Source organism: Hemiscyllium ocellatum, chromosome 11 (assembly GCF_020745735.1).
Source record: "Hemiscyllium ocellatum isolate sHemOce1 chromosome 11, sHemOce1.pat.X.cur, whole genome shotgun sequence".
Lineage (NCBI taxonomy): Eukaryota > Metazoa > Chordata > Chondrichthyes > Orectolobiformes > Hemiscylliidae > Hemiscyllium > Hemiscyllium ocellatum.
The window spans coordinates 15,302,880-15,320,766 of record NC_083411.1 but is presented as its reverse complement, the minus strand read 5'-3'; the positions used below and the strand labels follow the sequence as shown (position 1 = coordinate 15,320,766).

Sequence of the window (17,887 nt, the reverse complement as noted above, 5' to 3'; positions counted from 1 at the left end):
AAACCATTTTTGAAACATACCAGTGTCAGACCATGGCAATGAGAGTACAAAAGCTACAGTGTAAAACATGTGCCAACCAGACTGGACTTCAGGCAGTCCCAGAAAACTGGGACTCATCAGGAATCTAATACCAAAATTATTTCAATACAGCTTCTTTCTTTTATAACTGCAGATTAAATGTACTTAATAGCAATTAATGCCTATGGCTATCTCTCCATCACACAACCACAAATATGTTAAAAGGTGCAATTGAATATAGAGCACTGTAATGTTGAAAAGACTTAAGAAACACCACTAAGTATTTCTGATGAAAATATTTTAATCACAAGAACATAACTTTTTTCCAATTTATTGTTTACTGGAATGCATTCGATTGGATGATGGGTGTTGACTCCAAGTATTTCACAGTTGGTTACAATGCAAATTAGATTACCTACAGTGTGGAAACAGGCCCTTTGGTCCAACAAGTCCACACTGACCCGCTGAAGAGTAACCCACCCAAACCCATTTCCCTCTGGCTAATGCACCTAACGCCAAGGGCAATTTAGAATGGCCAAATCACCTGACCTGCATATCTTTGGACTGTGGGAGAAAACCAGAGCACTCAGCGGAAACCCATGTAGACACGGGGAGAATGTGCAAACTCCACACAGACAGTCACCCGAGGCTGAAAATGAACCTGGATCTCTGGCACTGTGAGGCAACAGTGCTAACCACGCCGCCCCAAAATTGCTCTTTGTTGCTCATGAGTAGCCTCAGAAACAGGCTGAATCTCATGCTTTTTTTAAGCTTAGTTCCATGTTGCATTGGGCTTTTGGAGAGATTTTCACCGTGAGGCCAAGTGAGTTTGCTCGCCCTATCTTACCAAACTCACTGCGTTACTTAAACACCACTGTGGTGCTTATCACATCGAAGTTCTGTTCCATTTTGTTTCTGTTCCACTCTTCCCACAACAACTTGTCACTCAGTGGATATACAATGAAAGGCTGGTGTCCCAGTCTCCCTGCCATTCCTGAAAGGCCGCTATGCACCTGGATGGGTGATCACACTCTGCAGCTGGACAAAGTCAGGACATGGCAGAGAAAGGGAAGATGGCTCTGGGTTTCTACGACAGGTTCTTGGTGATGGGGTGATGCAATGGAGAGGAGTCCTCTTCTTCTGCGCCATGAGACACTGCCAGCCCAGGCCGAAGTTACCACTCCAGCTGTGGAAGGATGGCCAACAAAACACAAAGGAAATCAATCAGCTTTGGCACTCTGCCAAGGTAAGTGCCATGCTCTCCTCTCTGCTGTCTCACACTCACTCTGTCACTGCCTGTTCCCCCCACCTGCCTGCAAGGCTCACACTCTTCCAAATCCCCTTCTAACATCTTCCCTTACCTGGTCACACTCCCCCTGAAACCCCCACATCACTAACCCTGCATGCTTTCTGTGCCATCTCCTTAGGCTGTGGCAATACTTTGCCACCTTCTAAATACACCAGCACTAATAACCATGCCCCCTGCTGTCACCTTACTCATTCCCTAACCCATTTCTTTCATTACAGGAGAAGGCATGATGTGGCCAGGTAGCTGGGAGGAGGGGTTGCATGACGTTTGGACTCTCTGCTAGGAGAGAATCCTTTTCCACACAGGAGGAGACCAAGACCTGGAGACTCCCATGCCCAGCCTCTGCATAAGTACCACTCTGCATGCTAGTGCCACTGTCAGTCACATACACTCCATTGTTAATTACTGGCCAGGATGTCATCTATCTGTCTGTCTGTCTTTCTCTCACTTGTGTCTTGCAGGTACCACCAGCCTCTCTACAGAGAAATGCCTGGCTCCCTCAGAAGGGCCCCCTGGACATCTGAGGATGAGAGTACTTGAGGTGTCAGAGGAAGCATCAATAACACTGCCTTTCATGTCCCCCACCAGCTCAGGCACTGAACCATCTGGGCAGGAGGGGGAAATCTTTAGGTGTAGAGGAGTGTGGGTGCACAATCTGGCGAGCGACAGCTCTATAGTTAGCTGAGGAAGATATTGACTTGGCAGCTGGCATTTGAACAGTTACCAGAGACAAGGTATCTGGTCAGCCCCAGGCATGAGAGGACCCTATGACCTTCGCTATCAGAGACATCAGCCCCACATGCACATGTGCATACACAGACACACACACAGACACACACAGACACACACACACTCACACGGTGTGATGGCCAGCAGCTGCCTGTGAAGCAATGGTCATCAATGCTCAGATGGCACTGCATTGCAGTGAGTCATGTGACCTGTCGCCAGTCTCCATGGGCAGGTTGGTGGTTGCCATGGAGATCCAGGCCCACCCACCTCAGGGTTTGCTGGTGTTGTGCTCAAACCTGCACTCCACTAGCCCAGCTGTGGGTTCGGGGGAGGTGGGGCCGGGGGTAGTGATTAGTGGGAGCGGGGAATCTTGACACCAGTTCAGATGCCGCCTCCTCACAAGTAGACAGGGCAGGGTGAGGAAGCAGCCAGCTGGGGAAGGAACCACATGCTGGCCTTTCCAAAGTGTCCTCTCAGAACACTCCAGAGATGGATGGGCACTCCACCTCCACCCCGCGAGCCCCACCCGCCCCCCAACAACGTGGGAGTTCAAGCCGAGGATGGTCAAACATTGCCTCTGGCAAGAAACCCTCAGAATGTCTAGTCCGTCCAGTCACACAAGCTAAGGCCGATGGACTCCCCTGCTGAGCAGGGTCTCTTCTACCACAGCTGCAGAACTAGGCAGTACACTGAGATAGAGTGGTAAGGACAGGAAGGGGAAATCTTACTGAGGCCACTTTACTGGCATGGGTGACAATAGCTTGCATGTAACTCAGCTCATGTCTAAATCTTTGTACTTCAGTGTACCATGTGGTCGTAAATCTCTCTATGTCAGCCCGTGAGGCATCGTTACAACAATCGGCAGCCGTTCCATCTTTACTTCCTGCTCAGAAATGCAGCCAATGTAATCAAACACGCCTCCCACCCCTCCCTCACATACTCTCTTCCACCCTCTTCCACCAGGTAGAAGATATAAAAGTTCAAAAACAGATTCAAGAACAGCTTCTTCCCTGCTGTTATTAGACTTTTGAATAGACCTCTCATATATTAAAGTTTATTCCTCTCTGCACCTTCTCTGTAGCTGTAACATTGTATTCTGCATTCTGTTCTATTACTCTGATGCGCTTATGTAAGATATGATTTTTCTGGTTAGCACGCAAAACAATACTTTTCACCGTATCTTGGTACATGTGACAATAACAAATCAAATCAGATCAGAATGGTCACATTCAGTGGATGAAGGTCTGCTCTGAGGTAGCATCTGCTTCATCAATATGTATGGTATTGGATCACGCTGAAACCTTTCACTCTCATTAACCAACATCGGTAATACTTAAAACAAAGACAGAAATGTTTGAAGAAACTCAAAAGGTCTGGCAGCATCTGTGCAGAGAAAGCAGAGTTAACATTTTGAGTCCAGTGACCCTACTTCAGAACTAATAGGAAAGGTAGCTAGGAAAACGTGGTATACATGCTGAAGACAAGGGGTGGGGGCTGAAGGAGTACAGGATAGGTGGAGATGAAGTCACATTAGGTAGACAATGGGATGAAGGGCTTATGCCCAAAATGTTGATTTTCCTGCTCCTCGGATGCTGCCTGACCTGCTGTGCTTTCCCAGTGCCACACTCTCAACTCTGGTCTCCAGCATCTGCAGTCCTCACTTTCTCCTAGACAATGGTATAGGTAATAGCCAGGTAGAAGGAAGAGCTGATCATAATTTTCACTTAAATGTCGAAGGATGGAGGGCGACCTGATAGAAGTGTACAACATGATGAGAGGCATTGATAGAATGGGTAGTCAGCGTCTTCTCTCCAAGGAAGAAATGCCAATTACTAGGGGATATAGGTTGAAGAAAAAAGGGGGAAAACTTAAGGGAGCTGTGTGCGGCTAGTTTTTTTTCTGCAGAGGGTGGTAAGTGCCTGGAATACACTGCCAGAGGAGGTGGTGGGAGTGGATATGATAACAATAATTAAGAAGTGTCTTGACAGATACATGAATGGATAGGGAATAGAGGGATATGGACCATATAGCAGCAAATGTGTTTGAGTTTAGAGAGGCGTCACATGTCGGCACAATCTTGGTGGGCTGAACGGCCTGTTCCTGCACTGTACTATTCTTTGACTTTTGTTCATAGGGACCATTAGTAGATGAAAATAGGTGAGCTGTGCAGAAAACAGCCCTCGTGTTTGGTTCCCCCTGTACACAAAGGTATATTGTTGTCAGTGAGTTGTCCAGCACACGGCTAGAGAGCTACTGAGCAGCAAAGCAAGCTGCCTCATTGTGTGACTGCACTCAGTAGCAAAGCCAGGCAAGAAACCCATTCTCCAGACATGTCATTTGGTGCTTCGTGACAAATGCTAATAGTGTAACAAAGGAGCTCTGAGATGCAGCCTGATCCCATCAGTGAACCAGGTGCCTAACGCTGGGTGCAAAGTGTCCCTGTTGTAACCTTTCAGTACAACATGATGAGAGGCATGGATAGAATGGAATACTGTTACCAGTAGTGGTCACCTTACTATAGGAAAGATACAGAGGCTTTGGAGAGGGTGCAAAGAAGATTTACCAGGATGCTGCCTGGACTGGAGGCCTTGCCCTATGAAGAAAGGTTGAATAAGCTCAGACTTTTCTCTCTGGAGAGAAGGAGGAAGAGAGGAGACCTGATCGAGGTATACAAGATAATGAGAGGAATAGATAGAGTCAATGGCCAGAGACTTTTCCCCAGGGCAGGATTGACTGGTACAAGGAGTCATAGTTTGAAAGTATAAAGGAGATGTCAGAGGTAGGTTCTTTACTCAGAGAGTTGTGAATGCATGGAATGCGTTGCCAGCTGTGGTGGTGGAAGCAGAGTCATTGGGGACGTTTAAGCGACTGCTGGATATGCACATGGATAGCAGCGAGTTGAGGGGGCTTAGGTTAAGTTACTATATTTCACATTAGGATTAAACCTCGGCACAACATTGTAGGCCAAAGGGCCTATTCTGTGCTGTATTTTTGTATGTCTATGTTCTATGCTAGTGGTGAATGTGCCCTGCAATATAAGTCTGTGCTTCAGAGCTAGCTGCTGGTGTGATAGTGAGGGGCTAGCATGGTCTAAAGGACTTGCCAGATGCTGCATGCCAATATCTGAGAAGAGAGTGTGCAAGTGTCTGTGCCCGTGGATCGCTCCCAGGGCTGCAGTTTTGTTGTAGAATCATAGACTCATAGAGATGTACAGCATGGTAACAGACCCTTCGGTCCAACCTGTCCATGCTGACCAGATAGCCCAACCCAATGTATTCTCACCTGCCAGCACCCGGCCCATATCCCTCCAAACCTTTCCTATTCATAAACCCATCCTGACGCCATTTAAATGATGCAATTGCACCAGCCTCCACTCATTCCATACATGTACTACCCTCTGCAGTTTTTTTATATCTTTCCCCTCTCACCCTAAACCTATGCCCTCTTGTTCTGGACTCCCCTACCCCAGGGAGTAAGACATTGTCTATTTACCCTATCCATGCCGCTCATGATTTTGTAAACCTCTATAAGGTCACCCCTCAGTCTCCAACGCTCCAGGGAAAACACCCCTAGCCTATATTCAGCCTCTTCCTATACCTCAAACCCTTCAACCCTGGCAACATCCTCGTAAATCTTTTCTGTATCCTTTCAAGTAAAACAATATCTTTCTGATAGGAAGGAGAGCAGAATTGTTGTTGACATCTTCGAGGTCATTCAGTGATGAGCAAAATCCACCAGGATTCCCCTCTGCTTTCTGGGTTTCTCAAGATTTAGCTTGTTGGGTGAGTTTGGAAGGAAGATGAGCGATAGTGAGGTAAGTTGTGTTGTCAGTAAGGCCTTTAATGGCTAACTTGCTGCTGCCGAGTGGTAAACAAGCCACCCTACTCATGCAAAGCGTAAAAGATGCAGTGAGTTGCTCCCAATGTTGAGATGGGCTCCATCAGTTTTCTCATCTGATTGTATCACACGTGGCACCATAGCCCAGGTCACTCAGAGTCTGCTCTACTTACAAATCAGTGAGAATATCGCTGTTTCTTTCACGAGTCTTCTAACAGCAGTCTGAGTGAGGTGGGTTTTGTTTTGTCGATGGCTATTTGCATTCTCAGGATTATGAGCAATATTAGCGATGCTGGAAGGTGTTAGCTAGCTTGTTCAGCTGCAGTCTGTGTGGTGTAACTAATTGGAATGTGTTTGTGCTCAGTTACAGTGGGATTGAATCTATCAAAATCTGCTTAACATGACCAGTGAGCACCAGCACAGGGATAGGAAGATTTCACTAGTTCATCCCAGTGAAAGGATTGACATTAAAATTGTTTGACATTTTTCCCCAGTTGTGTTCTTAGAAAAATCTAAATGTTTTCATGTTCTTGTATCTTAACAATAGTGTGTTGCCTTCCCCCTTTTGATATCTGCCAAGTCTGCTTGAATGAGTCTCTTCAACTCTCCCATGTTGGACACTACCATCTATTTTAATGGATAGATGAACCTAATGATTAAAGTGCTTCCTACATGTTGTCCATTTTTCTTTGCAGGTAACATCTTTGTCGTCAGCCTTTCAGTAGCTGACCTGGTTGTGGCAGTGTACCCTTACCCTGTGATCTTGTTTGCCATTTTCCAACATGGATGGAAGCTGGGTGATATTCACTGCCAGGTTAGTGGCTTTCTGATGGGATTGAGCGTCATCGGATCAGTGTTCAACATTACAGCCATCGCCATCAACAGATATTGTTACATCTGCCACAGTTTCAAGTACGATAAGTTGTACAGCCACAGGAACACAATCTGCTACCTGTGCCTGACCTGGGTCTTAACATTTGTCGCAATCATACCAAATTTCTTTGTGGGCTCTCTGCAGTATGATCCTCGCATATATTCCTGCACGTTTGCCCAAACAGTAAGCTCCTATTACACAATTGCTGTGGTGGTTGTTCACTTTCTTGTCCCCATTGGGGTGGTGACCTACTGCTACCTGAGAATCTGGATTTTGGTCATCCGGGTAAAACGGCGGGTAAAACCCGATGAGCCAAAGTTGAAGCCCAGTGACTTGAGAAATTTCCTCACCATGTTTGTGGTCTTCGTGCTTTTCGCTGTTTGCTGGGGGCCGCTGAACTTCATTGGATTGGCTGTGGCCATTAATCCCCAGGTAGTGGCGCCGAAAATCCCGGAATGGCTGTTCATCATGAGCTATTTCATGGCCTACTTCAACAGCTGCCTCAATGCAGTCATCTATGGGCTCCTCAATCAGAACTTCAGAAACGAATACAAGAGAATTCTTATGTCACTGTGGTCTCCAAGACTCCTCTTCAGTGATTTGTCAAAACTTGGAACTGAAGCAATGAAAAGTAAGCCCTCCCCAGCAGTGACCAACAACAATGTGGCAGAAATGGATGTGTAAGAAAGCATTTGAATGTACTCTCTTGCTTATTTTGATTTGTGTCATCAGTAATATCAACAGATTGTCAATGTGCCATACATCGTTTGCTGATTCTGCTTAAAGCAGTATAATTGACATTTGTTGCTTACTTATGTGCCTATGGTCTTGGATGTTTTACATTTTAATTGTATTTCAAAAGAACTGTGAGATGTTCACCTTTCTGAATGATATTCTAAACTTATGCCTGTGTACTTTGTTGTCAGTGCTCTTCATAAACAATAGCTTTACTCTCTCTTGCTCACGAAAACACTTCTATTAAAATGAAATAGGCAAATCAGTGTTTTTCATCTTTATGGAGATTGAGAAAAAAACGTAGCTAACCTTGGCATATACCATTCCATTACAAACCTATTGCACCATGTACAAAACCAGAACCAACATGACTTCCTTGTCTAGGTATGAGTTCAAGATATTTTGGACCATATTTAAATGCGTTGAGTTAAAATTTGGCCCAGTCTAATTGACTTCATCATTAAACAATGGCTCGCTTGTAACCATTTTATTCAAAATGAATAGTTTTAATGAATGGGGTGGCTCAGTTAGTCCTGCTAACTGGGTTCAATTCCAGCCTCGGGCGACTGTCAGTGTGAGGTTTTCTCATTTTCCCCATGTCTGCGTGGTTTTCCTCCTGGTGCTCCAGTTTTCTCCCACAGTCCAAAGATGTGCAGGTTAAATGGATTGGCCATTCTAAATTGCCCATAGTGTCCATGGATGAGTAGGTTAGGTGAATGAGCCATGGGAAATGCAGGGTTACAAGGACAGAGTAAGGGGGTGAGTCTAACTGGATATGCTCTTTGGAGAGTCAGTGTGGACTTGTTGGGTCAAATGGCCCATTTCCACACTGTAGGGATTCTATGGATAATGGGATATGATTGGAGAGGATTTTGAGGGAATAGAATTTCTTTATGTCAAAAAGCAGGCATATCAGATTGGTGATTTCTCATCCAGCTTTCTGTAATAGCTACACTGGCTTGGAAGCACCCTGATGGGGAACCAACCCTTCCAGCTGTTTCTCCCAGCTCTTGTGCATTGCCAGCAACATGCATTCTCGAATCTTGATCATGTTGCATGATAACTTTGAGCAACATCTAAGGATAGCAAAGATGATTCTCGATAGGAGCAAGAGTAACAGGTAGGTGTTATGGGGGACTTTAACTTCCCCAATATTGACTGGGAATATTATAATTCAAATAGTTTAGATGGGTCAGTTTTTGTTCAGTATGTGCAGGAGGGTTTTTGGACACAGTATGTAGACAGGCCAACAAGGGACAATGCTATATTGGATTTGGTACTGGGGAATGAACCCGGCCAGGTGTTAGATTTGGAGGTAGGTGAGCACTTTGGCGATTTTGACCACAATTTGGTTAAGTTTACAGTAGCAATGGGCAGGGATAGGTATATACTGCAGGGAAAGAGGTATAACTGGGGGAAAGGCAATTATGATGTGATTCAGGCAAGATTAAGGATGCATAGGATGGGGAAGGAAACTGCAGGGATGGACACACTTGAAATGTGAAGCTTATTTCAAGGAACAGTTACTGCGGATCCTTGATAAGTATATACTTATCAGGCAGGGAGGTAGTTGTTGAGAGAGGGAGCCATGGTTTACTAAAGAAGTTGAAGCTCTTGTCAAGAGGAAGAGGAAGGTTTATGTGAGGGTGAGGCGTGATGGCTCAGTTAGGGGGCTTGAGAGTTAAAAGTTAGCCAGAAAAGATCTAGGATATAAAAGAGGGCAAAGAAGAGCCAGGAGGGGACATGAGAATTTGTTGGCGGACAATATCAAGGAAAACCCTAAGGCCTTCTGTAGGTATATCAGGAATAAAAAAATGATTAGAGTAAGATTAGGGCCAATCAAAGTTGTGGAAAGTTGCATGTGGAATCTGAGGATATAGGGGAAGCGCTTAATGAATACTTTTTGTCAGTATTCACATTGGAAAAGGGTAATGTTGGTGAGAATACAGAGATACAGGCTACAAGATTAAATGGAATTGAGGTTGACAAAGAGGAGGTTTTAGCGATTTTGGAATATTTGCAAATAGGTAAGATCCCGGGGCTGGATGGGATATATCTTCGGATTCTCTGGTGAGCCAGGGAGGAGATTGCAGAGCCTTTGCCTGTGATCTTTATGTCATCATCATCGACAGGAGTAGTGCCAGAAGACTGGAGGATTGCAAATGTTGTCCCCTTGTTGAAGAAGAGGAGTGGGGACAACCCTGGTAATTATAGGCCAGTGACCCTTACTTCAGTTGTGGATACGGTGTTGGAAAAGGTTATAAGAGATAGGATTTATAATCATCTGGAAAGGAATAATTTGATTAGGGATAGTCAACATGGTTTTGTGAAGGTTAAGTAATGCCTAACTAACCTTACTGAGCTCTTTGAGAAGGTGATATAACAGATGAATTCAGGTAAGGTGGTTGATGTGGTGTACATGGACTTCAGTAAGGTGTTTGATAAGGTTTCACATTGTAGGCTATTGCACAAAATACAGAGTTTCAGTATTGAAGGTGATATAGTGGTTTGGATCAGAAATTGGCTAGCTGAAAGAAGACAGAGGGTGGTGGTTAATGGGAAATGTTCATCCTGGAGCTCAGGTACCTGTGGTGAGCCACAAAGATCTGTTTTGGGATTGAGTAGGTTAGATGGGCAGCAGGTTACTTTCACAGGTTGGTGCAACATCGAGGGCTGAAGGTCCTGTACTGCGCTGTAATGTTCTATTAACATCATTGGAAATATAAGGCTTAGTCTAGCACACTGGTAACATCCAGGTTTCCTCTCTATCCTCTTCCATTGATTCCAAAGTTGTTCACTGACAGCCTGCTCAAAACTAAAGCTGAATGGACCATAGTTTTCTCTGCTGAATGCTAATGAAACCAAAGCCAACGTGCACCCAAATTCTATCTTCACTCCACTACCTCCCTGGCTGCTACCTCAAGTCAGGCAAAAATGCCTGGCAAGGTATGTACATCCCTGGATAAGTGACTTTTCTTTGTGATTTTTGACCCATTATCACAATATGCTTTCTCCCTCATTAATAAGCCTTTCCTCTCACTGGTGATTGCTTTCCCTTGGTGCTAAAATACAAAACCAATGTCTTACAGGGAGGCAATGGCCCAGTGGTATTATAACCAGACTGTTAATCCAGAGACCGAGCTAAAGTTCTTGGTTCCCAGGTTCAAAACCTGCCAAGGCAGATGGTGAAATTTGAATTCAATATAAAACCCGGAATTAAGACTAATGATGCCCATGAACCCATTGTCAGAAAAAAAAATCCATCTTGTTCATTAATGTTTTGTGGGAAGGAAACTGCCAGTCTTACTGGTCTGGCCTACATGTGAATCCAGACAATGCGGTTGACTCTTAACTGCCCCCTGGGCAATTAGGGATGGGCAATAAATGCTGGCCTGGCCAGAGATGCCCACATCCTGTAAATAAATAAGAAAAATGTTCAGAAGGCTCAGTCTGTTCAGTGAACTGCAACAACTTTCCCCATTGTCACTCTCCAGAGGCTAGTAGCCATTTGGTGTGTGAAAGTACTGCTGTCTCACCCACTGCATTGAGCTCTCATGGTTTGCCCTGTACCCCAGCAAAGCATTCACCATTCCCATTTACAGCCCCTCCAAGGTCTTGCCCTGTGTGACCTGAGGAACTTTCTCAAACTGCGTGCACTCCTCCCTCAGTACCCTCTGTGAAATGTTCCAGAACTAGTTCGCAGCTGGCATCCAGCTCTGCCACCAGCAACTGCCCTTTCACTCATCAACCTCTTAAGCCTCAGTCCTGCCACCAACCTTTCCTGCTAAGACGTATGAAAACCCTCAGCCTCTCCTGACCCTTGACCTATGCTGAAGTTCATTTTGTTTAACATTCGGTTTAATGTTCTAGCTTTCTGTAAATTGTTTCAAGATGTGGTTCCGCATGTGAGGAGTCTTTAAATATGAGTGGGCATTGTTATTTAGCAATGACAAGCAAAAATACCATCCACCTAAAAAGTACATAAATTTTCTATTGCAGTCCATTATAAAGGAGGATAATTGTAACTCATGTCACACTTAGTAACCCTTATATTTCATGATATTGTGAGAATAAATAACAGCAAATGTCTTATTCTTGCTTAATTTCATTTTGTTGATACACAAAGTTCACCATTTCAAAATAAGTCCTCAAAATAAAGATATTTACTTGGTTAAAGTTCTGCAGTGGTTTTATTTAGCGGAGAATTCAAGTGAAATGCATCCTGAATTTATGTGGTTTCGAGCGATGGATGGGCTGGATACTGCATCTACATCCAAATCCACACCTGCATCTAGATACTGCACTCCTGATGAAGGGCTCTTGCTTGAAACGTGATTCGCCTGCTCCTGGGATGCTGCCTGACCTGTTGTGCTTTTCCAGCACCACACTCTCAACTCTGTCCTCCAGCATCTGTACTAAAGACACTTTCTACTAAAGACACTGTTTGTCAACATGTTCTTTAGATCTATCTTGCTGCTGCTAGGGATCAAGCTGTTTGCTTTGCTTTAGAGTCAGGTCCGAGCTCCATCTCAGTGGCAACAAGAGCATCGTTTTCGACAATGACATGATGGTTAGGTACAGAGCAGGCCTTAGCACGTCTTCCTGAAAAAATGCCATTGCAAACCTTGTGAACAGAGGCTGACTACAAACTCTAATTATTGTCAGCTAGTGTCTGCACCCATAACACAGTACTTGCTGCTAAATCACCAGGGCCAGTGTCCTTACTTCACAATAATGACTGAAAGACATTCGCATCGATTGCATGAGATCTGTTAAGGTCTCGCTTCAAAACACATCAGCAGAAATCTTTACTGCAGCTCTGGATGATACCATCGGACATGTTACAGGACAATCAGGTTGAATCAATAAATAAATCCTTGTTCAGGGCATTTACAGTCCTCACTTTCTCCAAGGTACTGCATCAGCCCCTCACAGTGGATGTTACTGTTCTTTTTAACTACGTTATATGTTCCTATTCAAGTAGATGAGGCCAAATTTCCTCCCCTAAATGTACAGAATGCAATAGTTCCTGAGGAACATATACACCCACAATGTCCTGTTTCCTCCTCGCCAGTTCAGAACTCACACAGGTCAGAGGATGCAAAGGTGATGGGGGTTCAGGGAATGGTTCGAGGAGGATCTGGTTGGCAGTGCTTTGAATGAGCTCAGGTTTATGAAGGATGCAAAGTGGGAGGTCAGTAATGATGGCATTGCAAAAATCAAAGTCCAGGCCTGGAAGTGGGACTAGTGTAGACAGATCAATGCAGACTCAATGGACAGAAGGGACTCTTCTGCACTGTATAAATCTCAGGCTATGACTTTTGATGTAACTGAGATATTTTTGAGGATTTCAGCAGCAGACAGGTAATGTAATGGAGTTTGTGATGTGGAGGTACTGAGTTGAAAGGCCAGCTCAGCAGGTGGCAGTATGAACGTGGGACTCCTGGTTCAGAGATAGAGGATGTAGGTTTGCTCGGTGAGCTGGAAGGTTCATTTCCAGACGTTTTGTCATCTTACTAGGTAACATCATCAGTGGGCCGCCAGGCAAAGCACTGTTCATTATTCCCACTGTCTATTGATATATTTGGGTTTCTTTGGGTTAGTGATGTCATTTCTGTGGTGATGTCATTTCATAGAACATAGAACATAGAACATAGAAAAATACAGCACAGTACAGGCCCTTCGGCCTTCGATGTTGCGCCGATCCAAGCCCACCTAACCTACACTAGCCCACTTTCCTCCATAAGCCTATCCAATGCCCGTTTAAATGCCCATAAAGAGGGAGAATCCACCACTGTTACTGGCAGGGCATTCCATGAACTCACGACTCGCTGAGTAAAGAATCTACCCCTAACATCTGTCCTATACCTACCACCCCTTAATTTAAAGCTATGCCCTCTCATAATAGCTGACTCCATACGTGGAAAAAGGTTCTCATTATCAACCCTATATAAACCCCGAATCATCTTGTACACCTCTATCAAGTCACCCCTAAAGCTTCTTTTCTCCAATGAAAACAGCCCCAAGTGCCTCAGCCTTTCCTCATACGATCTTCCTACCATACCAGGCAACATCCTGGTAAACCTCCTCTTCACCCGTTTCAGTGCCTCCACATCCTTCCTATAGTATGGTGACCAAAACTGCACACAATACTCCAGATGCGGCCGCACCAGAGTCTTATACAACTGCAACATGACCTCTGGACTCCAGAACTCAATTCCTCTACCAATAAAAGCCACTACGCCATATGCCTTCTTCACAGCACTATTTACCTGGGTGGCAACTTTCAGAGATCTGTGTACATGGACACCAAGATCCCTCTGCTCATCCACACTACCAAATATCTGACCACTAGCCCAGTACTCCATCTTCTTGTTACTCTTACCAAAGTGAATCACTTCACACTTAGCTACATTGAACTCCACCTGCTTAGTCACCTTCTCAAAGAATTCAATAAGGTTTGTGAGGCACGACTTGCCCTTCACAAAACCATGCTGACTATCCTTGATCACATTATTCCTATCCAGATGTTCATAAATTCTATCCCTTACAATTCTCTCTAAAACTTTGCCCACACCAGAGGGCAAACTCACCGGCCTATAGTTACTAGGGTTATCCTTACTCCCCTCCTTGAACAAGGGAACCACATTTGCTATGCTCCAGTCTTCTGGCACTATTCCTGTAGACAACAAGGATCTCAGGGGGTGGTAAATGGGGTCTAATTCAATGTGTTTGTTGATGAAGTTCTGGTTGGACTGCCATGCTTCTAAGAATTCTGGTGCGTGTCTCTGATTGGCTTGTCCTAAGATGGATGTATTGTCCCAGTTGAAGTGGTGTCCTTCCTTGTCTGTATGTAAGGATACTAGTGAGGGAGGGTCATGTCGTTTTGTGGCTAGTTGGTGTTCATGTATCCTAGTGGTTAGTTTTCTGCCTGTTTGTCCTATTTAGTGTTTGTTGCAGTTCTTGCATGGTATTTTGTAAATGACATTAGTTTTGCTTGTTGTCTGTCTATGGTCTTTCAAGTTTATTAGCCACTGTTTTAGTGTGTTGGTGGGTTTGTGGGCTATCATGATGCCAAGGGGTCTGAGTAGTCTGGCAGTCATTTCCAAGATATCTTTCATGTAGGGGAGAGTGGCTAGGGTTTCTGGATGTGTTTTGTCATACTCTGTATGAAAATGTTGCCCATTAAGTCTCATTTATATTTTTCCCCTCTCACCCTAAACCTATGCTCTCTAGTTCTGGACTCCCTAACCCAGGGAAAAGACTTTGCCTATTTACCCTGTCCATGTCCCTCATAATTTTGTAAACCCCTATACGGTCACCGCTCAGCTTCCGAAGCTCTAGAGAAAACAGCCCCAGCCTGTTCAGCCTCTCCCTAAAGCTCAAATCCTCCAACCCTGGCAATATCTTTGTAAATCTTTTGTGAACCCTTTCAAGTTTCACAACATCTTTCTGATAGGAAGGAGACCAGAATTGCATGCAATATTCCAACAGTGGCCTAACCAATGTCCTGTACAGCCGCAAAATGACCTCCCAATTCTTGTGCTCAATACTCTGACCAATAAAGGAAAGCATACCAAACGCCTTCTTCACTATCCTATCTACCTGCGAATCCACTTTCAAAGAGCTATGGACCTGCACTCCAAGGTCTCTTTGTTCCTTGGTAGGACCTTACCATTAAGTGTATAAGTCCTGCTAAGATTTGCTTTTCCAAAATGCAGCACCTCGCATTTATCTGAATTAAACTCCATCTGCCACTTCTCAGTCCATTGGCCTATCTGGTCAAGATCCTGTTGTAATCTGAGGTAACCCTCTTCGCTGTTCACTACACCTCCAATTTTGGTGTCATCTGCAAACTTACTAACTGTACCTCTTATGCTCGTATCCAAATCATTTATGCAAATGACAAAAAGTAGAGGACCCAGCACCGATCCTTGTGGGACTCCACTGGTCACAGGCCTCCAGTCTGAAAAACAACCCTCCACCATCACCCTGTGTCTTCTACCTTTGAGCCAGTTCTGCATCCAAATGGTGAGTTCTCCCTGTATCCCATGAGATCTAATCTTGCCAATCAGTCTCCCATGGGAATCCTTGTTGAACACCTTACTGAAGTCCATATAGATCACATCTTCTGCTTTGCCCTCATCAATCATCTTTGTTACTTCTATAAAAAACTCAATCAAGTTTGTGAGACATGATTTCCCACGCATAAAGCCATGTTGACTATCCCTAATCAGTCCTTTCCAAATACATGTACATCCTGTCCCTCAGGAATCCCTCCACCAACTTGATCACCACCGAGGTCAGGCTCACTGGCCTATAGTTCCCTGTCTTGTCTTTACCGCCCTTCTTAAACAGTGGCACCACATTTGCCAACCTCCAGTCTTCCGGCACCTCACCTGTGACTATCGATGATAAAAATATCTCAGCAAGAGGCTCAGCAATCACTTCTCTAGCTTCCCACAGGTCCTTGGGATTTATCCACCTTTAACCGTTTCAAGACATCCAGCACTTCCTCCTCTGTAATCTGGACATTTTGCAAGATGTCACCATCTATTTCCCTCGAACACTTTGCTTCAGCAAGGGGAATCTTTCTTCTCAAAACTGGAACCTGAGCTCTCAGGAATTTCTGGAGACCATATTCAAAAGGGCACTTTATTTTTCCAAAAGGGTAATGGGACTCTTGAAGGATTCCATCACCATTGTACCTTCCTCAACCAGATCGGAAGTACACAGATCACACATTGATCATCCCACTCATGAAAATTCATCCAGCCTGAGGCAGTGGCATATTAACATGTGCAGCACTTGTGTGAACCACACAATATAAATTAAACCTGTCCCCATTGGTCCCACCCTCCCCATTATAAAAAATTGACTTTAATCAGATTGCAAATTGGTGCCTCATAACGCTGTTGTGCTACTCCCATTATTTGTCAGTTAAATACCCACAGAAAGTAAGTTTGGATGGATGGCAATAATTGTTCAGTCTGCTTCCTCTCAATTTGTGTGCCACCAAGGTTGAACTTTATCTGCATGGTTTTAAGATTGTTAATGTAATTTTCAAATTTGCAAATGTTCAGAACTTTCTGAAATGGAGGACACAGTTATTATTATCAAGCCCATTAACAAGACTCCAGGCTTTCATGTTAAGTCTAATTAATTGTTTAATGAACTTATGCACACTGCAGGGTGGACTGCGGTACAACAGTAATGTGTCTGACTCCAAATGAGATGGTTGCACGTGAAACAAATTAAGATCTTGTGGTGCTGTGGTCCTCTGAGCTAGGAATCATGAACTTAATTCCCACCTGCTCCAGACATGGATCATAACGTCTCTGAAATGGTTTATTTGGGCAAATATCTCAAAACAAACTGCTTTCCGAATTGGGGCTAAATTGTGAGTGAATTTCATGTTGTGTTGTTTATCATTAGTGACAGCAGGAAAAAAGACTTTCTTTTCTGAAACAATTTTTTCATGGCCTCAGGACGTTTTAAAGAGTTCTGGGTCAACCACATTCTTTTTGAAGTGTAGTTATTGCTGAAATGCAGTAAAGCTGGCAGTTAATTTGTGTTCATCGAGCTTACACAAGCAGCAATGACAATGATCAAAAATTATTTTCTGGTCTGAGTGCTAAATATGGGTCAATACACTGAGAAAACTCTCTTGGTCTTTGTTGAAATAATGCCTTGCAATCTTTTGCCTTTATCTGAAAAAACTCTGATTGTTGGACTGGAGTGGAAAATGTTAAAAATCATACACAACACCAGGTTATAGTCCAACAGGTTTACTTGGAAGTACTAGCTTTCAGAGGGCTGCCCCTTCATCAGGTGAAGGAGCAGTGCTCTGAAAGCTAGTACTTCCAAATAAACCTGTTGGACTATAAACTGATGTTGTGTGATTTTTAACTCTGAAATAACTCCTCAGAGGCTGGTATCCCATTAGCAGGTCATCCTTTATTTAGACGCTGTAGAGGAGCCGGTGTTGGACTGGAGCGGACAAAGTCAAAAATCATACAACTCCGGGTTATAGTCCAACAGGTTTATTTGAAACTGAAAGCTTGTGATTTCAAATAAACCTGTTGGACCATAACCTGGTGTTGTGTGATTTTTGTACTTTATTTAGATGTGGAGAGTCCTTGACACTGGTCCAGCTTCCTCAGAGGCAGCTCTCAGAGTGAACAGAACCTCAGACACTCCTGTTCTTATCTGTCAGCCAGGGCTCCTTAATTGGACCAGTTAACAGCCTCAATCAGGAAACTCATATTCTATCATGTCCACCCGGTTGACCTTGTTACAATCACATCCGTACACATCTCCTAAACAGGATGAGGATTTAGTTTAAAAGTCACATTTAAAAGGTGAAACCTGTGATCAAGCAACAC

The 17,887-nt window shown here is 44.2% G+C and overlaps 1 protein-coding gene across 1 annotated transcript in view; it reads left to right on the top strand.

Annotated features, from left to right (window-relative positions):
* The window catches only part of LOC132820292 (melatonin receptor type 1B-like), a 162,402-nt gene extending 154,951 nt beyond the window's left edge, over positions 1-7,451 (top strand). Inside the window, exon 2 of the mRNA XM_060832316.1 lies at positions 6,589-7,451. Within this exon, the coding sequence (XP_060688299.1) occupies positions 6,589-7,451 (863 nt within the window). The remainder of the gene's footprint in view (positions 1-6,588) is intronic.
* The last annotated feature ends 10,436 nt before the right edge of the window (positions 7,452-17,887 follow it).